The sequence below is a fragment of the Vanacampus margaritifer genome, chromosome 13 (assembly GCF_051991255.1).
Source record: "Vanacampus margaritifer isolate UIUO_Vmar chromosome 13, RoL_Vmar_1.0, whole genome shotgun sequence".
Classification (NCBI taxonomy): domain Eukaryota; kingdom Metazoa; phylum Chordata; class Actinopteri; order Syngnathiformes; family Syngnathidae; genus Vanacampus; species Vanacampus margaritifer.
In genome coordinates this window covers 4216141-4240987 of record NC_135444.1, presented here as the reverse complement: position 1 = coordinate 4240987, position 24847 = coordinate 4216141, and the positions used below count along the sequence as shown (strand labels likewise).

The 24847-nt window shown below is 40.1% G+C and overlaps 1 protein-coding gene across 6 annotated transcripts in view; it reads right to left on the bottom strand.

Annotated features, from left to right (window-relative positions):
* The window catches only part of lrp8 (low density lipoprotein receptor-related protein 8, apolipoprotein e receptor), a 189316-nt gene that overhangs the window by 81334 nt on the left and 83135 nt on the right, over positions 1 to 24847 (bottom strand). For all 6 annotated transcript variants that reach the window (XM_077583300.1, XM_077583305.1, XM_077583301.1 and 3 more), the window contains exon 4: positions 351 to 473. In XM_077583300.1, coding sequence (XP_077439426.1) covers positions 351 to 473 — 123 coding nt within the window. The remainder of the gene's footprint in view (positions 1 to 350; positions 474 to 24847) is intronic.

Genomic DNA, 24847 nt, shown 5'->3' with positions numbered 1-24847 from the left:
ATATTTGTGTTTTATTTTTTTCTTATATTCATTTTATTGTTTGGTCTATAATTTATTTTTATTTTTATAAATACACTGTTAAAAGATCACAGCAAATTGCCATTCATTTCATGTAATTTTAATGAAAATGACATTAGGATATGAAATTAACGGTATCGGGGAATACATTTTTGTCCTACCTTCCTCTCTGGCTGCTTGCAAGTATTTCATTGTCATAATCATCGTTATTATTACATGTTTTATGAAAACAAGTATGTGTGTGTAATTGAAGCTCTAAAGAGTAATTTTTCAATCTTTGCAATAGCTCACTTGACAAACACAATTGCTTATTCGTATAAACTTACCTGCAGCGCAGTGCTCTTCATCTGCCCCATTCTCACAATCTCGTTCTCCGTCACATCGCCATGACAACGAGACACACTTGGTGGCTGTCCCACCGCAGTCAAACTTCTCTGGTGGACAAGTCTGCCGGCCTGTTGTGAGTGAGGAAGGTGAGCGAAAGGAGATGGGAGAAGCAAGGGAGAGAGCAAGTGAGTCAATCAAATGGTTGGGTAAATTGGTTACCTTGCTGCTGAAATTGATTAACACTCAAATGTATCAGCACACTAAGTGACAAGTGTAATCCGGTGGCATGATGACAAAATGTGAAAATGCCTCTTGATTTGATGTGAATACAGCTTTCCACTTGGCTGCAAGTGGTCACACTTTATTGCTTGGCCCATCAGTACCAAAGGGAATTTGGTGCGCTCAGCATTCGACTTGTAACTGTTGTGATGGTACACCGTGTGATTTCTTTACAATTGTAATTCAAAAAATAAAAATAAATTTAAAAATAGTCAAAATAAATACAAAAAATAAATATAAATGGAAATAAAAATAACAAAGAAATAAATATATAAATAGAATTAAATATCAATCAATAAATCAAAAAGCTCTGCTTTCACATTAATTTATTTCATGCTGCAGACGCTCTGCCAAGATAAAATGTTATTTAAATGAGGGGGCGGTCCTAGGCATTGTCATCGGTTGGACTCCACCGTTGCAAACTGCCTTTCATTGGTCTGGTGAGCGGCTCGGTGAACAAGGAAGTCTCGCCGGCTTACATGGAGAGCTCCAGCAATGGACGACTACCACCCAAGACACACTTAAGACCGCCCCCTCATTTGAATAACATTTGGTCCTGCCCGAGCATTAAATAAATAAAAGAGAGCAGAGTGTTTTATTTATATATATATATTTTTTTTATATTTATTTATTTTTATTTAATTTTTGAGTTATATTTTTTATATCCGTTTTTATTTCCACTTTTAGTAATTTGGTTATTTATTTAGTCATTTTTTTATTTTGAATTTTGGTTGTTTTGATCCTCCATATGTACTGACCAAGGCTGATTGGTTGGTCAATTTTGGGGGAGGTGTTGTTTTTACTGGACTCATCAAAGTCATATGTCATCCAACGAATCTGAATTAATTACCAAGAACTCTAAGATGCCGTGGAAACAAAAATGATAAATTCACTGCGGAACTTTTACAACCAAGAACTCCCTTACCCAGAACTCAAAGATCCTGGGCTTGTTGGTGGAAAAGCAGCTATAGTGAGTGGCATAACACACAGCATCTGCAACACTTTTCTCGCTGAAGGGTCTGTGCTCTTAACACATCATTCTGCAATTACTAAATCCCTGCTAAAAAAATTAAACTAAAAATCTAATAGTCACCCACTGGTTCTTTCTCTTCTTACCCTTCCTTTTTTATCTAATATAATAGAGAGAATTGTCACCAATCAATTGACTGTACAGTCCTGCTCACTGTTATTGGCACCCCTTCATTTTTTGTATGACCTCAACAATATCTTCAGAAATAAATGGAAATGTACCAAATTTATATCATCGGGACCTTTTAATTGGATGTCCAAAGTAATTCAACAAATGCAATTGTTCCTCAACTTACATAATGTAATTCCAAAGAAGAAATATAAAACACAGCATGTGCAGCAATAATGGGACCCCTATTTGAGATTTGGTTGCACACCCTTTGGTAGTGATGAGAGCTTCCAAACATTTCTTGTAGCCATCTCTAAGCTTCTTGCAACTTCTACGCTGGTATTTTCCCCCACTCTTCCTTTGCAAATTGTTCAAGCTCTTGAATGTTTGCAGGTTTCTTTTCCCAATGGCTCATTTCAGCTCATATCAAAGATTTTCAATCGGATTGAGATCAGGAGTCATTGCTGGCCATTTTAAAACTGTATGTTTTCCTTTTTAACCATTCCTGTGTGCTTTTGGATGTGTGTTTTGGGTCTTTGTCTTGCTGGAGGACGCATGACCTTTAACTCAAACCAAGTTATCTAACACTTGGTAGGACATGTCCCCCTAGAATGTCTTGATAATTCTCTGATTTCATGATTCCTGTGATACGATCAAGGCCTCCAGTACCAGTTGCAGCAAAGCAAACCCCCAGAATGATGGCTCCTCCACCATGCTTAATTGTAGGGAGGGTGCTCTTTTCCTTGGAAACTTCATTGCGCTGTCTGCAAACAAACTGTTGGCGTATATTGCCGAAAAGCTCTATTTTTGTTTCATTAGTCCCAGAACATTTTCCCAAAAGAATTGTGGTTTGTCCAGGTACTCCTTGGCAAAGGTTAGCCATTCTTTTAGATGTCTGTCTCAGGAATGGTCTTCGCCTATGACGCCCTGTTTTTGGTTCAGTGTGTGGCGTATGGTACTTGTTGATTCTATAATCCCAGACTGGTCTAGTTTGGCTTTCAGGTCTTTGGATATTTGACGTGGTGTTCATTTGTACCAACTGTTGAAGATTTCTGTCATCAATTTCTCTATTGCCCCCACGTCCATGGAGGTTCTTGACAATCCCATGCTTGTCAAACTTCTTAATAACATTACTCACTGCTGAAACAGGGCTACCAAAATCTTTGGAGATGGCTCTATACCCTATGGAGGTCTTGTGTTTGTGAATAATTGCATTTCTGATGTCCGCAGACAGCTTCCTTGTTTTCACGATTTTGACAAAGGAAAAGGGAATAACAGGTGGCTTTTTAAAACATCAAACTCATCATCCATGGGCTAATTCATGCCAATTGGGCACAGATAATTTAGAACAGGGAAATCTAATTTGTGATTTACCGAAGGTGAGTCACAATGTGTTTCCATACTGATTTACAGGAAAGGGTGCCAATACTAGTGACAGAGCACATTTTAAGTTTTCTTTATTTTCCGACCATTGTTTATTGTTTTAAATTGTTTTTTTAATCATTTGGTCTTTTGGATAAAACACAAGTTCTCTATAAAAAATAAAATGATTTACTTGATTCATTTTTTTCAGAAGATATTCCACATTATGTACTTTACCTTCATGGGTGCCAATAATGGTGAGCAGGACTGTACATCTATAGACAACAATCTCTTTAACAACTTTCAATCTAGCTTCCGCTCCTTTCATTCCACTGGAACGGCCCAGATTAGAGTTGTCAATGACTTGCTGATCAATGCAGACTCTGGATAAGCATCCCTCCTCCTACATCTTGATTTTAGTGCAGTTTCTGATACCGTTGATCACAGTATGCTTTGAAACCGTTTAGAAAACTACATTAAGTTCACGTGCTGGCACCTTCATGGTTCCAGTCTTATCTTTCAAGCAGAACCCAGCGTGTTGGTTTTAATAATTGCTTAAATATTCTGCAGTCATCTCGGGTGTGCCACAGGGATCGGTCCTTATCCCTGTGTTGTTTTGTATTTACATGCTCCCTTTGGTTAAGATTATTTCTCAATACAGTTTTAATGTTATGCTGATGATACACAGCTTTGCATGCCTTTGCATTTTTTTTGTAACCTCAAATCCATCCAGTGTGTGTCTAGATTGCAACAATGACACTAAAATAATAATAATAAAAAAAAAAGGCATAATAATTGTGTTTTGAGTGTTTACTACATTTATTTGTTCCTTAGCAGAAAAGGTAGAAGAAGTTTCCACGCAGCAGATGTTAAATAAGTTTTGTTGGTCCTGAGGTCAAAAAAGTAATTCAGCACTTCAAGGCCAATGCAGTCTATTTTACTCCAACAAATTCACAATGAAAAGTGGTTGGAATTTGTTATTCCCCTCACAAGGTCTGCCTAAGTGAGTATAATGTGCAGGGTGTAGGTGTGGACTGAGCTAGGCGCTGTATGCTAATGAACTTTTGATTAACTACCGTCTTAATTTCCCTTCATAAGGAAGGAGGGAATTGGAGCATTTCAGCATGACACCGCAACTGCTCCACTGCAGCCACCCTGGCATCTGAGCTAACCTCACTCTTGATTGATTTAGACAGTTCATAGCCTCACAGGCTAATGCAGAGATAATTTATTTAACATGAGGCATGTGTTTGAGGCTGGCAGGTGATATACGTTGCCCTTGACTCACTGTCTGTCACAGTAAGACACATTGTCAAAACAAAGGCACGTGGGAGGAATATACTATGCTAATTTAACACATGATACATGGGCAAGGTTTACGTGGACTTGACTCCAGTGCCATCAACAGCAACGATTCTACAAGATGCAGTGTAACCATGAAAAACTGTCTGGCATAACAATAGTAATTATAGTACTGCAAAATGTATTGTTTGATTCAGCTATTTTACAATCTCAAATTATTGAGAAGGATATGGCAACCAATTACATCTAAGATATAAACTATAACCAACATTTATGCAGCGGTGGGTATTCTGTTAAGATTGACGTCCGTCAATCCGTTAATGATGGATACCCATTTTGTTGACGATTGATGATTGATGGGAAACTTCAAAAAATTGACGAACCAAGCATTGCCGGAAGGGGGGTTTTCATCCATGAATGTAATTGTCAATCTGTCAATAAATTTAGCGGATTGACAATTGATGGACCATTTTTTTAACAAGTGTACATGCAAGGGTATGTGCTGCTTTGAAGGCCCCCTTTTTCTTTTATTGCCCAGTTCCCTAGACCCCAATATTAGATTTGGCAGAGGCATCTTTTGTGGAATTACAGGTATAATTCTTTAATTAAAAAAATATACAAGATTCGTCCTGTAAACATAATTAAGCATTTAATTTATACATGTATTTAAGGCAAATGCACATGTTTTAAGTGTGAAAGCATGCTACCGCAGTGGTGTCCAAACTCGGTCCTCGGGGGCCGGTAGTCCTGCAGGTTTTGGAGGTTTCCCTGCTCCAACGCACCTGTTTCAATCAACAGGATTGTTATCAGGCTTAGTAGAGCTTGCTGATGAGCTTCAGCTGTGTTGGAGGAGAGAAATATCCAAAACCTGCGGGACTACCGGCCCCCGAGGACCGAGTTTGGACACCACTGGTCTAGAGCAAACGTACGTTTAACCGTGCCTGCGACCAAGAGTGTGGTGCACCTTATGTGTGTGTTAAATACAGAAATAGCACCCGTAACTGAGACTGCGTCTTTTAATACGGTGCGCCTTAAGGTTGTGAAAATACGGTACTTGTTTACTGCAGGACAATAAGAGTGTCTCGACCGCAGTCCCAGGAAAGAAGTGGAAGTACTCTGTAGTACGTCAGCAAAACAGGCATCCGTCAATGACGGACTCAGAAGGTCCCTTGGCACTGACCAGGTTATTGATGATTACGAAAACCCAGTCCCGGGTGCTTAGTCTGCCAATTTTTTCTTAAGATGTCCTTCGTTGAGCGCCAACATTTTTATTCCTTTTTACATTTTATACCAGTTCGCGGAGTGTAACTTGTTTATCATATGTCATATAGACAATATAGGACTACGGACAAGTACGTCAAACTAAAGTAGCTGTCTTCTTTGCATAATAGGGAGCTCAGATTTATTTTCTCCAGGAATTGCAGTGAATTCAGTTTGAACAAAGGTTTTCATTTTGAGAGTCATATTTATGAAGAAGAAAGAACAAAAAGGGGCCATGGGGGCTTGGGGCTTGCAGAGTGCTAGCGAGTGAGCATCAATGATTCATGCACTACTACAGATGTATGGATCAGCCAATTATTTACCTGCTAAAGACTCAGCAAGTCAAAGGATTTAATGTGCTGCAGTGGGTCGTATTGTCAGGTGGATGCATGTTAACCTCTTTAAAAGATGTGGTCTTGCTTTCAAAGTCTTGTTGAGGTGGGTTGAGTATTCTAAATTTAGCTATTTGTTACAACTGTGAGCCTTTCAGTAAATGTCAATTTTCATGCGTGCATAACAAACTGTGTTGCCTCTTCTTATATTACTTAGATACACTTCCTAATCAGGCATCCATCTATTTCTGCCTCGTGTTTAAAGTCACCGGTGAGACTGAGCGTCTCCCAACTGACTTTGAGCAAGATGCGGCGAACACCCCTGTTAGGTCGGAAGGCATTTTAGAGCCTCCTATCAACCTACCATGCATGTTTTTCAATGTGGGAGGAAACAAGAGTACCTAAACCCACTCAAGCATAGCAAACATGCCTACTCAAAACAAAAAGGCCAGAGTAGATTTAAGTCCAGAACAAAACTGTGACTAAAAGTATGGCCTTGAATGTTGCTATTTCGCCAGCTTCATCCTCTATTTGTCCTTCAAATGTGAAATCCAATTTACCAAAAGCGCATATGGCTAATATCAGATTAAATTTGAAATTAGCGTTAGTGTTGATTAGTGGCTTTCATCGGAACACTGATCTGCAATTATTACTGCACTGTTTTGAGGAGATGGAGAGTGTGTGCCTGAGTAAGCCGTGATCAGAGTAACGGGAAATGAGAAGAAAAAAAATACTCAAGTAGACGTATGGAAGAAAAAGCATGGCGGAAAACTGACAAGTAGAGGTTTACCAGTAGGGAAAAAAACACTGTCGTTAATCATAAGTAGGGTCCATGACAGTAGGTAAAATAGGATGTCATTGAAGCCATGTTTCCACCATAAGCCCTGTTTGTAGCTCAAGGCTGTAGTGATGAAGGCATGGTGGAGTTGGGTAATGTAAAACCATTTGTAGTGTTTACACCATGGGCCTGTTAATGCCCCCTGGGGTGCGTCGGGGTGAGAGTAAGACAGGAGCGCCACAGTTTCATAGAAAATGTTGATGCTTCTTAACTAATTACAGAGGACAAGAGAAACTTTTCAGGCGAAATCTAAGCGTATTTCCTCTGTGGATTATTTTCAAAGGAATCATTGTAGGTCATGAAGAATCTCAAGACAAATTGCATTGAATACAGAAACAAAATAATACCTCTGGCTCAAACAGTCAAGTCTTCAATTGAGCTTTCTAAAATTTGAAGCAAGCAAGCGACTATACTGTACCTACACAGACTTTTTTGTTTGTTTGCGAAAGATCATGAGGTGGCATGCCATTTTTTATTGGATGTAACATTTGCATTTGCAACATTGTGATGCCATTCACTTGCCACTCACATTTCGGATCATGACATGAGGTCGCTTTGCTTGATGTGCAGTGTAGTGACTACAAATATTGATCATTAATAATTAATTGACTTGTTTTGAAAGATTGAGGAGTGGTTCAGAAAATGGATGGATGAATAACAGGAGGGTGTGCTTTTCAATAACCTATAACCATAATCACCAACAATGGAGATCTCATATATTGGTGAGACTGGGTGAAGGCTCTGCATGGTGGGAATTTGAAATGGTTCAGAATCCTGCTTGAGCCTGCTTTTTTTCTTCTTTATCAGTTCTCTCTCTTCTTTGCACATTCGGAAGTAGACCACAATTTAAATTAAATTAAGGTGACCAATTTCATGCTGTGCAAACATCTGCTGCGGCAAGGAGCAAACACATTTGATCAGTGGACATCAGGCTTCAAACTTCACTTTGGAGTAGTTGGCATTTCTCTACAACCACTAACAATCAGTGATTAAAACTGTTTGAACATCAGACTTTCGAATTTCTGAAGCACCTGTAAACGTTTCACCTTGTGAGATTGCAATACTGCAAACCTTTGGAAGATTCATCAAGAGAATCTTGTTACTGCAGAGAAGCAAGCAGATTCAAATACCTGCTTTCAGCTGACCAGTGGCTTTTTCACTGCTGCTCTCTTAACTCTTTTACTGCCAAAAACGTTAAATGACGTTTAGTAAAAACCTACGGAGGAGCGCCAAAGACGTTAAAAGACGTTCACCAAGTTTTTTTTTTTGGGGGGGGGGGGGGGACGGGTGGAGGAAAGCCTTGGCCAGCTGTGCTGAAAGTATCAAGCAGATCTAGTTAGTATAATGCCTATTTTTGGCCCCTAGATGGCAGCGATGACTCTCTTTGGACAAGATTGGGTAGGCGTCAGTAAAAGACGTGAGGCGGAGCTAGAGTGTTGAGGGGACAATGGCTGAGGAAGCCATAATGGCGACCGGTTGCAAGCAGCTCACGCTTGAGCATTTTTTTCAAAGACGAAAAGCATCGACCAATGCTAAAGAGCACATTGATGACGACGATGATGATGATGGTGACTCCGAGGTTGATGCCGAAGTTGGAAGCGTTGACGTGGCGGCTATGATCACGTCATAAAGCCTCACCGGCTAGCGATGCTGACGCCGGAAAACGCGGAGCACAACCGAGCACGCTCAGGCGGACGTTCAATCGGACGACGAAGAGTGCCCCGAGTCCAATGCATATTCATCGGAGGAGTGGGTACAGTCTGATCACGGAGAAGACACTGGTTATGGACTACGATGCCACCATGAATGGAGCGGATACGATGGATCAACCACCCGGTATAGGAATTGAAGGACATGAGGAAGCCAGATGTAACACCACCGTAATGTCACCGTATCATGATCCTGAGAGTAGACTTGATGGCAACATGGCCAAGCACACACTGCGGTAATACTTGCTATTCCCCGGGAAAAAAAAGCCAGCAAAAAAGTGAAACTAATCTGTTGTGCAAATCCTGCTGCGTCTTCTTGCACGCAGGGGAGTGTTACAAAAAGAAAAACTGTATTTGAAACATCCACACAATTGTAAATGGTACCACGGTTGCACACATTTGTAAATAGTTTGCGAAATTGTTTTGTCAAATTGTTACCCTGTTGAATGTAAATAAACGTATTTTGCAATCTAAAAACACTTTTTCATAGTTGGTGGTGGTGTATTACAGAAGTAAAGCACTATTTAGGTGTTTGTGGCATCATTCATGGAAAAAAAAAGGTCTCAAATTCACTAGAGTGCATGAAATAATATCGTTTCACAAAAAGCTTGATTTCTCCGTTTTTTGTTTCAAAACAGAGCATTTGGGTGAAACTAACCATTTTCTATTGTTGATTACTGAAAAACGGAATAAGGTAGAAACAAACTTTTTTTTCTGATGAAAGATGAGAGTCCAATCTTTCATTTGGTAGTAAGTGTGTTTCCATAGTCCAAACACAAAATTTTCTGTGGACCTTGAAAGATCAGTCAAAATGCTTAAATCGGCTGGCACTGACGGCATCCCTTTTCTGAAAACGTCTGGCAGTCAAAGAGTTCAAGGCACATTGTGTTAAAAGTGACCACTAGATGTCCCTATAGCATAGAATGCAGCCGAAGCACGCACACTACGGTGGCTCATGCCTTGGTCAGACTACAAGAAAATAGCCCGATTTTGACCCGACAGAGGTGTCGCGGACAAACGGGGTATGTCATAAACTATTTTGAGTTGTCCGGACGTAGTGTCGCCCGTGTAGTGTGACCCATTCAACAATTGGTCGGCTGTTGTCCGGGACGGCTTACGATCATCATCATGAAAGCCTAGCATGTCTGAATTTTTGCTCGTCTTGTCGCCCAATGTGACATACCTACTTTGACGTCATTTTGGTTCCGCAGAGCGAGAGGAAGCAAAACGTCAATCACACACTGACCAGTATGTTATAGTTCCTTTTTTCCCCCTGGATATCTCATGGGACAGGGCCAGACAGGTGCAACCCGGAAAAAAAATTGTACCCCGCTGTGGCGCTGCTAATAGAGCTCACACACATATACAGTAGAGCGCACGTATTGTGCTACATTTGTTTTCATTTAAAATAGGAGCAACACATATACTCTATATGGCCTCATCAAGTATAGGCCTATTACCATAATTTAGCTCGCACTACATTCAGGTTCTTCTACTTCAAGAATGGAAAGAAAAAAAAACATGTTGGCGCCGGAGGCGGCTGCAGCCCCGCTGGCGAGCACAACTTCTCCTCACAAAATGCAGGCCTATATGTGCACTTCTGTACTTATCACCTCCCCAAATCCTACTCTAAATTAAAATTAAATTAAATTGTTTTATTTTATGTACGGTAGCCACCTCCCAACATTGCCATTGTCAGGCAACGGTGACGTGAGTACCAAAAAAATATTGTGACTGTCGTATATAAATAGGTATGGGCACATATTTAGTGAGGATCGATCACATCTTTGGGACAGACATGTATCTTTTGAGAAGTCGGGCCAGGCCTTGACAGGTGCTCTTGGCAAAACAACACGATGATAGAGTGGTGTCTTGTCGAGTTCAGACTTGTAGTGTGACTACACGCCCGGTCCACCACACAGAGCGAATTTATCGGGTAATCTGACAGCGCGACTGTCATGAAAGACAAAAAAGTAGCGTAGTTTGAGCTCGGCATTAGAGCGACCACGCTCCGCAAGCCTACCACCAGTTCTTATTTTGTGTGAGCAAACGAGCATCTCGGCGAGCGACGGCGACTTGGCAGCCACTGTTAAGTCAGGCGAGTGACGCAGAAAGACTGAGGAAGATGGATTTAGCTGGAGTGGCTAACAAAAGCGTCTTAACGGGAGTTAGTCGAAGCCATAGCCTGGATACGATACGATACGATACGATACGATACGATACGATACGATACGATACGATACGATATACTTTTATTTTCCCCGTGGGGAACTTTTTCCTGGACTCTGTCCAGCTGCAGTTTACAGTAAGGAAAAAACAACAGAATAGAAAGAGATAAAATCAAAATTAAATAAGAAGTGCAGCAGTAGTTTACAGTAAGAAAAACAACAGAATAGAGAGAGATAATTAAAATAAATAATACACACACTCCTATATATATATATTGCACCACTTAGTTAATGTCGGTTATTAAGCAATTTGATGGATGTCGGCAGGAATGAGTTCTTGTAGCGGTTCAGCCTGGTTCTGGGGGCCCTGAATCTCCTGCCGGAAGGCAGTAGCTGGAACTCATGATGCAGAATGTGAGTCGGGTCAGTAACAATTTTCTGTGCCAGTCTGGTGACGGACTGCTCATAAAGCATCTGTAGGGAAGGATGATTCCTGACCCCCATGATCTTCATGGCAGTCCGCACCAGACCGGCAATCTGTGACCTTGACTGCACAGTCAGGTTGCCGTACCAGGCCACAATGCCGTATCTGATGATACTTTCCAATGCAGCCCGGTAGAACAACAGCATGATCCTCTGCTCCACTCCATAGACCCTCAGTCTGCATAGGAAATAGAGACGCTGTTGGAGTTTGGAGCAGAGACTTCCAACATGTACCCTCCAGCTGAGTGTGTTGTCAATGTGGACCCCCAGATACCTGTATGAACCCACCTGGCTGATGTGATTGCCTTTAATGACGACTGGCCCGTGGTCACCAACAGTTTTTGGATCAAATATCACCTCCTCTGTCTTCCCCACATTGAGCACAAGATGATTCCGGTCACACCACTGGACAAATTTCTCTATTTCTGAGAAATAGTCCAGTGGGCTACCGCCGGCCTGCAGCAAGCTGACGATAGCTGTGTCATCAGAGAACTTAATGATAAAGTTCTCAGGGTGTGATGTCACACAATCATTTGTGTACAATGTGAAGAGGATCGGGGAGCTGACGCAGCCCTGTGGGGCGCCTGTGCTTATCAATCTGGGTTCCGAGAGGGAGCTGTTGACCCTGACTTGCTGTGTGCGCTGTGTCAGGAAGGAGTGATACCACCTCGAGATGTACGGGTTCACATTCATCTCCTTCAGTTTACCCAAAAGCAGGTGTGGCTGCATTGTGTTGAACGCTGAGCTAAAGTCAACGAACAACACACGTACATAAGCTTTAGGGACGTCCAGATGTTTGCTGACCAGATGTGTGATGCTGTTGATAGCATCGTCAGTGCCGCGACCCCGCTTGTAGGCAAACTGAAGGGAGTCTAAGTGTGCATCCACCTCCCCCCTGAGCCGAGTCACCATCAGCCTCTCGAAACACTTCATAACAATGGAAGTTAGAGCCACAGGCCTGAAGTCATTATTGACCACAGGACATTGTTTTTTAGGAACTGGGGTGATTACTGATTTTTTCCAGAGACTGGGAATGGAGTGTGAGTCCACAGATCTCTGGAAGATGGGCTGCCATGCCGCTGTGAGCTCCTCTGCACAGGATTTTAGCAGAAGGGCAGATATCCCATCTGGTCCTGAGGCCTTCTTTGTGCAGACAGACCTAAAAGCAGATTGGACATCATGGGGATGAATGACCAGCCTTGATTCCTGCTCATTCACTGAAATGGACCTCAGGACCTCCCCACATTCAGAGGAGAAGTCCTGGGTTTCGAATCTTAAATAAAAGTCATTCAGCTCCCTTGCCTTCTGGAGGTCATTTAGAGTGCTGAGACCTTTTTGAGCTGGAGTCAAGTTGGTGATCCTCCTCATGGTGTCCCACATTTTCTTAGAGTTGTTAGCAGCAAAGTGTTTTTCTATAGTCTCTTTGTGCTTCCTTTTTGCTTCTTTAAGCATGTGTTTGAGTTATTTTTGAACCAGTTTGAGCTGGGCTCTGTCCTGGTTCTTAAATGCCCTTTTTTTGCGGTTAATACAGTCTTTAACCTCCTTAGTAATGTACGGTTTGTTGTTGGGGTAAACAGTTATTTCCTTTGTTGGTATGATGTTGTCCACACAGAATTTAATATAGTCAGTTACAGTCACAGCAGCAGTATCCATATCCAGCCCATCAAAGGTATTCCACTCTGTGCATAGGAAACATCCTTTAAGGGTCTCAATGCTGTCATGAGTGGAATGGAGTGGCTAACAAGAACGGCCAGCGGGAGAAATAGTAATTATAGTAAGAAAGTAAGTAAGTAAGTAGTAAGCATTCTTCCACAAGTCTCGTTGCAATTTGCTAAATAATTATCCCACGTGGTTTGTTGTGATGCAGCAAACAAAATATGGAGGGTGTTTAACAACAGATTTGAATTCTACAGAGTCATGTGATTTGTTTGTTTGTTTTTAATAACATCATTTTTATCCAAAATCTGCTGATTATTGTTCCTCCCCGTCTCACCAGCAGCATGTAAACGATGTGTTGCTAAACAATACATTCTTAAGCTGATCCATTTGTTAGGATAAAAAGAGAGGAGGAATCGTCACATATGGCAAATAAATACAATGTAGACCAGCTCAGGAAGTAAGTACAAGAATTGAAGTGACAATAAACAAAAACACATGCCAGGTGGTTGGAATCACATCCATGTGCAACCACAGCATATCTCAACAGTCTAGCAACCTTTAATATCCAATCATGCTTTATGATTATATGCATTACTTGATGTTTGGAGGGCTAGTCATGCAGTAAGGTGGATAAATCAGTGCTAAGAGAGAGCAGATGACATGACTACAAAATAACTCACTTGAGCTACTTTGACATTACTAATGAGTGACCACGACAACATATTTCTGTTTAGTAACTTTAATATAACTGGTGAATATTTTTTGTATTACAAATAGTTTATTTTAACTATAATAATCATTCTGCTGATTTTTAAGGAAGTCGTCAGTGTGAATATGAGTATACATGAGTCGTGTTGAATGTGAGTGTGTTGGACTTAAAGGCCAACTTTGAAGTAAGGTTGGCCAACCATGTTTTTGAGTAATACTAATGGCTAAAACCATTTAAGCATATTTTTGTTATTTTATTTGCAATGCAACCCCCCCCCCCCCCCCCCAGGTTCTTGGTTAGACCCATAGCAACGCCCTTGACAATGGAAATGCTTTTCTTCAACAACCTTCGGAAATTACATCACGCAGGGGAGCTGCCATTATATTGTGTTATTCGGTAAGGTGACACGGCGCTGTGTGGCGGTATACTGTTTTCAGTCAAAAAAAGATAATAGTGTGGAGCATTTCTGCTGACAGAATGTGGAGTTGTGCCGACATCTTCCTTATACAAAAGAAATCCGGCCCTGGTGGAGGACTTGAAGGGATGAGAACCCAATGTGAGTCTATTGGGTTCTCATGCCTGCCAGTTCGCAATTAGGGCCGGTTTTTCTGTATAGTAGGACGTATGTTGTCATTGCTTTGGCTTCACGTAATGGAACTGCTCGACTAGAGCAAGTTACGCCACAATTTGTGAATGTATGTGCAAGGTTGGGCTAAACGTGTATGCTTGCTCTAATGTTGGAGCTTTCGCATAAGCGGCATCATTTCTGAGCCGCACGGAACAAGACTGACTCTGAGAAAAGTACAATGACGAGAGAGGGAACCTGGTGTTTGACGGAGAAGTAACCCAGCTGTACGTTTCAGATACAGAAGATGAGGAGTTTTTCTTTTGAGGATTGATCAAAAGTAACAAGAGTACATTTTTAAATATTTAAATAAAATACAACCAAACTCAGTTTTGCTCCACTGCCTTTTTAAAAACATACGCTAGCAAGTGAAAGCATGCTACCATTTTTTTTTAGCTACCTATTGTAACGTTTTGTAAGAACGCCATCAGCAAATGTTGATTGGGATGTCACTTGTTTATAACTCAACAGAGAACAACTCACGAGGCTAGCAGAAAAAACCCAACACGCGCAACCAAGCCGCATGTCTCGTTCACTAACAGTCAGACATAATAGTGCTCAACATAAATGGCAACCCAAGAACACACACAACCACTTAGTTCGTTACAGTATGTTTAACCGTGCCATATTGTTGTGAAAATATGGTAAGTAATCTCATAGTACTAATTTACAGCACGGCACAACATTGAATTTCAAACAATAAGGCTAGACTAATAACCGCAGCGTACATGGCTTACCAATCTTCTATGTCGATTGGTCTCATCTCCACTCTATGTCAAGTCATCGGGGCACAACATTTTGAGCGTCCTGATCAGCATTTATATATATATATATATATATATATATATATGTCGATATGTCGAGCTTAAATGAGGAGATCGAAGTCTTTGAAGAGTTGGAGGAAGAGGAGGAGGTTGCTTCTCTTCTTCCTCCAACTCTTCAAAGACTTGAGTCTCCTCATTTAAGCTCGACATAACACTTTCTGAATCAACTTTTGACTGACTTTGTATACTTTCCGTATTGAGCTCTGCTATTGTTATCCCCGGTGTGACGCATCAGTTCCGGGTTTGTCGGTCGCCAGGCTCTAACTTTGGAAAAACAATTATTTTGTCAAATATACAAAATATTAATTATTTTTTCATGCTTTATTTTTTGGACAATGTTTAATTACATCATTTGTGACCCTTTTTGGCATTTCATGATATTACTTCAAAGTTGGTATTTAATGTAATAATCATAATCATTACATTTTACTTTTGGAGGTCATCATCAAGCCGTATCAGTGAGAGGATAGGCTATCAATGGTATGACAAAAAGGTAGCATAAAAAAGATTGGGAGTCATTGCTGTAATTCATGAGATGAATCATACAGAATGAATGTGTCAAGAACATAAAGCCTCACATTCCCATATGAGTGCATACGCACACACTCATAATGCCTCTCTGTGCTGTATAATATTTAGCTGACTACATAGGAGCAGAGGGCATGGTAGACAACTGATTAGCACATCCACATCACAGTACAGAGGTTGTGGTTTCAAATCCAGGCTCTGACTTCCTGTGTGGAGCTTGCGTGTTCTCCTCGTAGCTGAGTGGGTTTTCTCCGGGTACTCTGGCTTCTTCCCACATTCCAAAAAACATGCACAGTAGGTTAATTGAACTCTATAATCATAGGTGTCAAACTCCGGTGCTTGAAGGCTGTAGTGCTGCAGGTTTTGGAAGTTTCCCTCTTCCAACAAAAGCTGATTCCAATCAACAGGATCGTTATCAGGCTTATGCAGAGCTTGCTGATGAGCTGATCATGTATCAGCTGTGTTGGAGGGAAACATCCAAAACCTGCAAGACTGCGGCCCTTGAGGACCGGAGTTTGACACTTATACTCTAAATCAGGGGGTGTCAAACGTACGGCCCGCGGGCCAGACCAGGCCCGCAAAGGGGTTTAATCTGGCCCGTGAAATGATTTTGTAAAATAAAAAAATGAGTATTGCCGGGCCAATCAAAACATATAAACTCGTAATTTTACAAGCAATCCCTAGATGAGGAATGCAACTTGTACACAGAATTGCTCTGGATGTGAGAATAAACGGTTCTGACAATTAAATGTGGGGAATAAAACTATATAGTAAGTACTGTACTGTATGCATGACAAATTATCCTTATTACCCAAGAGAGGAATAAATTCAGAAAAGTGTAGATGAAAGCCTGAAATTATGAGTTCACGAAATTGTGTGAGAGAGCTCGAGAAGGAGAGGAACGGAGAGGGGCAGGGAGAGAGACCTTTATTGTTTGTCTTTATAGTGACAGAAATCATTACTGTATCATCCATTATTTATGAGTTGCATATCACATGCGCAGACACATCCAACTGCAATACCTGTCAGGGATCAGACACCCTCAAGAAAAAGAGAGAGAGAGAGAGAGAGAGAGAGAGAGAGGGAGGGAGGGAGGGAAAGGCCACCTGGGAAATTATGCTTGCCACTAACCCTCATGCATTAAATTGAAACCATTAGACAACACAACTCACTGGTTCCTTCCCGTTTATATTTTTAAATAATTAAGTAGCACAAACTTGTGCCTCCATGCTTTAAAGGCTGACTATCTTATTTTCTCTGTCACATGGACAAGAGGAACCTTGAAGCAGTGTGGGGTTGAGCAAAAATGTGTGTTAAATTCATTGGTTACCAAACAACACCAGGTGTAAAAAATCTCATTTAGTATGTTGAAATTGGAGCTAATCTAGATTATTCTGTTCTTAAATTCATTTAATATGCATACAATTGTGGAAAATACACATATGCATTACCCTGCCAGTGAATTTACAGAATGTGGCTGCAGCAAAGAGCTTCGAACTATGAACACATGCATTGAGTTACTCATGTTTTAATTATGGGACTGCAACATTGTAAAGGGATTTTTAGAAAGACATTACCAATTTAGCAAATAAGGGGCCAAAAATTTAATAAATGTAAAGCCGTCACATGAGACATGGAGTCATATTCTATTAAATTATATATATTTTCTAAAGGAGGCTTACAAATCGGGGTGTTATAATTTCCAACAGACATATTCTGAATTGCAAAATGCAGACAATATCGTATTTTAGCTAATCAGCATGCAACAATGGAAAAAAAAAAGATTTAAAATGTTGATTTGTGCTGCTGCACATTTTTATCTAGTGGGTGTTGCAGTTTAGTTCTCCAACATTTTATTTTCAATACATATTAAAGAAGGTCGTTCAGTAGTGGAGAAGAGCCGTTTCTAATAATTTGCCACTGTCATGTAGATAAAGAAGATATGTAACATATCCAAGTAACATGCATTGTATTTCTACAAGACTGTGGACAACAATAGTATTTTTTTGCTGTACATCTTTGACAGTATCAATTTGAAGCAATTTGAACACTCATCGAATTATAATGAACGTATGCAAGTTTGAACCAAGATATGCAAGACATAATTGATTTTTCGAAGAGTCAACAGAATCCAAATCAAACCGAAAACTGTTAGCATAAAACGGATCCGAACCGTGGATTTTGTGAACCGTTTGACCCTTACTGTTTCTGGATTAAGTTTGTGGTCAAAGTCTTAGTTCACGTCGCCAAGTCCATTCAAGAGATTGAGAGCGAGTCCTGTCTTTGTTAACTGTGCCACAACGCCGGTAAACAATAGCAGCCAATAGCAACAATAACAAACAACAATAGCAACCCTATTTTCTACACATCCGGAATCCGTCCAAGGTTCCACTGTAGTTATGCCCATTTCCTAAAAAGTCCAAAAACATTCTGCAAATCACAATGTCAGAAGAAGTCAACAGTTTTCGGTCCACAACAAAAGTTTTGAACAGTAATTGGAAAATCTCAAGGGTGTTTCGTACCAGCTCAATATGTAGGTGAAGGAGTTCAGATGAGTGTATGGTGGTGGAATACAATAATCTCGAACCTGTTTATCGAGACACTTGCTTGGCGAGAAGGGTTTAGGTTAATCCCCTTGTAGAGTCCAACAGAGCCATATGTGAGTAGGTGTGCGTGTGTGTACCTTGTGTGTGCACACACGCACACACAAGGTTGCCTGAGTAGCTCTCCAATCAACACTGATTGTCACAATACAGATTGTTGCTAATGCCACTGAGACAGGACGGGAGCTAAATTAACATTTGTTGCTTTGTTTTGTGAACAACAGAACACAGTGGTGCATTGTGGTATGAGTTTAATTCATTCCTTAACCACACTTGCAACTCAAAACATTCATCTGAAATGATATTTCCCTATTGAAATGAAGTGGGGGGTTTTGTTTAATGTGAAACATAGCTTTCGATAATATTATATGTAATAAAAATATGAAGATGCTAATGTGCCTGTGTGACTATGGTGTTTCCCATTGTATGTTAAATGGAGATAATGTGGTCATTTCAAATGAACAACAATATCTTTGTTTATGTTTAGTTTGACAGTAACCTTCTGCTGAGTATGACAATAAAAGCTCAAAGACTTTTTATGAAAAATTTCTCGCGACTAGCGGGACTGTGGATTGTTGCGATGTGAGTTGAGTCCCTGCCACCAAAGAGTGCTTGTGCTAGTAAAAAACAAAGAAAAAAAATCAGCCTATCAATGGGTCACATCTCAAAACACTCATAATTTGGGTCACTCCTATCACAAGGCACCACCGTTCACTGAGATCCTTCAACAAATCACGGGTAACCAGAGAAGCTAACTGTCTTCTCTTTATTTTCCACTTGTGCTCCGTCTTTGTATTTTGGCGCCATGTAGGGCCACGTTGCCTGTCACAGGCCAATCTTGGTACTATGGCAGATCTGGTTTGGGGGAGATACTCACACTCCTGTGTGGTGAGCTGTGTTGGTCATCTTGAGTACACCACACACCATAAGAGCAGAAAGAATGTGAGGAAATATTTGTACTGTAATGCAGCAGTGAAGGGAGAGATTACAAATAATTGTCATCTTAACCCATATTTTTTTTCAAATGTGTAATTGCAGTGTTTGTGTCTCTAAGTGAGGCAGTGTTTGTGTCGACGTTTTCAGAGGCATCACTGGTCCAGTGTTAATCAGTAGTCACCAGAGGTTGCAGGGATCAGCACATCGACCTCTTCGCTGGCAAATCAATTCAATAAAATGCCTTACTTAAGCTGAACTCAAATCACCAAGTGTTGATCCTACAGTGATACAGAGAGGACTAAGAGGAGAGAGGCTTAAATAGTACATGCTGAGGTGATGGAGGGATAGTTACTACCTGTCCCTGTGTTAAAGATAAGAATGATTCAAGAAATGGAATAATACAATACAAGGACTGACTTTGGTGTTTTAGCCCCATGTTTCTCAACCGCGGTCTTTGAGTACTCCTATCCAGCCTGTTTTCCATGTCTCCCACAGCCAACACAGGTGTGTCAGCTAATCAGCCCTCTCTGCATGAAGCCTGATAACGATCCTCAGCTGTGTTGGCTAGGGAGACATGGAAAACAGGCTGGATTGGGGTACTCGAGGACCGGGGTTGAGAACCAGTGTTCAGTGTAGATAAATGAGTACAGAATTAAACATTTGAAATATACATATTTACATATTTGGATGGTGAAGAAAAGGAGGATGGACTCTGAGAAAACATGCAGCCACAATTTGATTAATATAAAGTCATCCAGTTGTTATACATTAAAAACAAAATAATGCCAAATTACTTGCCATATTAATGTGATATGTGTTTCAAATTAAAATTTGATTAAATTATTTACTATATAGAATTCACGGGATGCAAACACATATCATTCATTTGTCATAAATTCATCACACTTAAAGTTTAATGGATAATAATGCGTAAATAAATAATAAAGGACTCATATTTCATGAGTAAAATTTCAACCTTGTGAATTGCAGTGAAATTCTAAGGTCAAATGTGTCTTCATGTAAGACCACTTTGCAGCATCAAACCTTGATAAGACATAATGGTACTCAAGTCAACTAATTTAATGAAGTGACATATGGATTCACCTTGGTATCAATATCAAATACAAGTGATAAGCGCTTGTCAACTAATCTAAATCAAATTGAGATTTCAATTTTGCCTCTCACGATCATAGTGACATTAAAATTGAAGAAAAACGATTAACGTGGTGAATGTTGTGTTGTGCTCCTATGTTCCTAATGTTGTGTCCTGATGTGATGTATGTGATGTGATTATGCACTCCCTGAGTGTCTGTTAAGCTGTTTACCCCTTCAGACCCATAGATGGTCCCAGTGGACATGACATATTGCGTGTCTAAACCAATAAAACGCATAATTTGGATGATGTTAACACTTCTGGTTCATGATTGGATCTTAACTAACCAATCACAATTACAAGTTGATTTGCATGATGATCATGTTAAAAATGTTGCATATAAGCTTGGTAAGTTTACAACAAGTTACATACTATCTCGGCGTCCACTATAACAAATAAAAACATGAGATAACCCCAAATTTTTTTCCCATATTGTGCTTAAGAAAAGAGTCAAAATCAGTTAAAAAAAAAAAAAAAGGAATCAAAAATGCAGGTCTGAAGGGGATACTAACATCCTATTTAGATTTTACAATAAAACTAAACCCAAATAAAAAACTATTACACAAATTGCATTTTGAAATATAAGCTTCGTTTTCAAAAACATTGCTTGTGCTAATGCTAAATCAATGTAAAATTGTATTAACATGCTAACAGAAAATTAGCATTGACTTCCATCGGCATTGCGTCGAGTGGAGGGGCAGAAACGTTCGCTAACTTTGCTTCCTATTATTATCATACCCTTTTTTTTTTTATTGAGGTCCCGGACGATAAAGAAGCTGTATTGTATACCTCTAGGTTCAACAGAACACAATAATCTTGTCCCACACTGTTTTCATTTATAATTTTTTTTAAATGCAATTTATCATAAATTGCATACATAAATTATTTAGGTATATATAGTATATGTCTATACAGTATATACTAGTGACGCACCGAATATTCGGCCACCAAAAGAAAATTAAAGCCGAAAGAATATGGCCGAAATAGGTTGTGGTGATGCAAGCAAAAAAACGTATGTTTGAATTAAGAGGGGGTGAGTGCCATGCACTGCAATACAGGTGAGTCACTATTTCTCTTCCCTTTTTTTTTTTTAAATAAGAGCCCCTCGAACGCTTCCACTTTTTCACGGGCATCGTAAATACTTTAGCTAATGCTAGCACTATTGATATCAACAGTTTTGAACACAGAAACACTTGCCCCTATCTCTGGGTGGCGGCAGACCGGTACAGGACGCAGTGTGTGACTTTGCAGTCCGTTCCCGAAGCCGATTAGCTGGTGCGAACAAATTACATATTTATTTATTTTTAAATGTTGGTGAACATGTGAATGTTTGCATTTTAAGTGTGACGCATCCGTCCTCGCCTGTGCCAACTACATTGACTATAAGGTGCAATCGCACCGCCAGAAAATGCTCAACCCTCGTTTGGTGTTTAATGTACCATTAGCTAACATGTCTGCGGTGTGGGCACATTTCAATTTATATTGTGCTTGGTTAAAATGCCAGTGCTAAATAAATATTTTATAATAAAATTATAATTTCAATTAATTATAATAAATGCAATGATAGGAAAAAATTTGATAATTTTTTTACGGCGTTTCGGTTTTCAGCCAAACATTTTTCATTTTTGGTTTACGGTTTCGGCCAACCATTTTAATTTCGTTCATTTTTCAATTTACATTCTAACCCTAACCCTAACCCTAACCCTAACCCATCCCTAGTATATACACCGCAACAAACTGCCCCTAAGACCAAAACACGTACACAGCAGGGACAGCCGGTATTTATTTTTATAGTATTTTTTTTGCCATTATTTTAGTATATTCTTATTCTACTTTTAATTTTTTTTTTCAGTTTGTTCTTTCAAGTTCTATTTAAAGTTGAGTTTTTAAGGATTCAAGGAATTTTTCTTGTCGGACCAAAACAAATTTCCACATGATTGGGCACAAAATGTGATAACTGAGATTCCATGTTAGCCAAGTCCAAAGACTTGAAAAAGTAATAGGACAATAAAATAAATATGATATGGAGATACTTGATGCTTATTCATAGTTCAAATGTGTGCAAATATGCGAAGCAGCAATGGTGCGGTCGCAGCAAAATGAAAATGCAAGAGGCTTGTATTTCAAATGATATTTACAAGGTCATTTTGCACTTGACAAAAAGAATAGTGTTGAGGAAGAATTAAGTGTTCAATGTGCAGAAATGAAAAGCCATTTGTTTATGATATTATTTTTAGAGCAGTTGAATAGATACAAAGTTCTTTTTATTAATCGTGATTTCAATATCAATCGAAATAATTGTGTTTATGTTTTACTATCGTCACCCAGGCCTACAAATGACAACTGTATCTGTCACATGCATGCATGCAGATAGGCAACCCACGCACGCACTGCACTTGCACATACACAGTCTTTGATCCCCATTTTGAGAGTCACGCTAATAAAAAGTGCAAATAAGAGAGATGGCTTGAGGGCACAGCAACATGAAGTTTTGTAATAAGACTGACACATTCAGCTCAGTTTTGGGCTTATCGTTGGAAAAAACACTTGTTATTGTTGATTAACATGAGCAAGACAGAAATGCCAACGGACTGTTTGTCCAACTTTCATCACCCCCTTAAACATATACTAAACAAAAATGTTTGAGTGTAGATCCCCAGCCAACGAAATAATTGCCAATTGTTTGGCATGATTGAATCATATATTAATACGAACCAGCCATTGCATATTTGACGTTGCACTGTATTAAAGGCGACATTATGGAAAAGTGACTTTGTGCCTATTTCTGAAAATACAGTATGTATGCATCAGTCATTGTGCATCACCACCAGACTGTTATTTAAACACTCATAGGTGAAATCCAACCCTGCTTTAATGCACACACTTGCTGGCAAGATGAGCGGCAGTCCACCAAGCCCCTGAGTTGCAAAGCTCAAGCTCAGCCCCCTGGTTGTCATGATAACGAAAGACTGACTCGCCATTGGCCCAGCAGTATATAGAGTGGGTTGAGGGCTGGCATATGTGGGTGGATCAGGGCTGCTAGGAACGGACTGATTTCAGCAAGACAAGAAGTAGGGTGTGTAAAGTGTGACATAATCCTTGATCCTTGTGGTATTTTGATGAAAGCATGTCAAGACACCTGGCATCTGTTTGAACTTGACAAAAAAAAGCAGGCATCCATGAATGTTATATCCTGCCCAATTATGCAAGATGAGGCATATCTTCATAATAATTTACAAAGTATTTTTGATCTGAGTGGGAAAAAAGGCCATTAACAATCACCCATTGTAACACACGTGGTCTGAATGTAGTCTTTTGTACCAAAGTGTTTTTACTGCCCTTTAATGTGCCATCTATAAAATGTAACGGCTGACAATGCAGTGCAAACACACACTACTATCTAATTGTTCTCACACTCGGCACACGGCTTTGTTATTAGTGCTGACTAACCTCTGACCAACGCTGAGGAGACGGTTTAAATTCACAGACCGACCTTTATTTTTTACAATTGCAGCAGTGAACGGCTTACCTTTTCAATGAGACCATAAGGGGTGAAATGTGCTTAAAGACCTTTAATTACATTAATGCTACAATTGACTTAGAACAGGACAAAGACAGACACACTTTATGTGCTGCAATTATTTATACTGAGAAATCCCCAGACTACAACCATGATTCTTTCTCGCCTCCTGCCCTTATTTCTCTGCTTTCTGACTTGGTCTTGTGTAGTCTTTTGTCTTCTCTATTAGGACTAGTCATAGGACTATTGATGCGGATGACAGTCCGTCACTACTGGTCGAATGTCCACCTTTGTTGTGAGGTCCTACAATAGTGATGGCAAAGTGATGACAGAAGCATCGGTAAAATAAACCAGCAGACCAACGATTACAGGATTGTTCGGCTTGGAAAAAAATGGCGGACTGACAATGACGTAAGGGGGCACTGGGCCCCTACAAAAGACCAATGACGGACCGGCAACATATGTAAAATGCCCACTCCTGGGAAGATGCATACCTAATTTGAATTTTGATAGGAAGTTTTTTGCTCTTTGGCTGTTTGCTCTATTGAATATAGGCTCGCTGCCGGTCATGTTTCATGGGTTGTGGTGGGTGGTCAACACTCAGATGATGAGTGAACTCATTCGCAGGTTGAATACGACATTTGAGACATTCCTTAAATTGTATACCGACATGGAGAAGTTGACTGTTTGCCTCGAAGAACTGATCACCAATTCAACCATTGAGAGCTCTTGTGAATGACTCAAGGCTGACTAAAATGAATGTTTTCAAAACAACTGTTATATTGGATGCTTCTCTCTAATCTCCTGGATGTTGATGCTACTGGACGATACCCCTTTTCTCCCTTACACTCTCATTCTTCTGTTCTTCGTGGCATTCCTGTTCAGCAAGGTTGTCTCCAAGGCAACGAGACAAAGTCTTTTGGGGTGTTGGCTGGGACGAAGGACACAGACTAACGCACACTCTCACTCATGATAACACAACACAATACATAATACATAATACATAATACATCCATCTTCTACTGCTTATCCGAGGTTGGGTTGCGGGGAAAGCAACTTTAGCAGGGAAGCCCA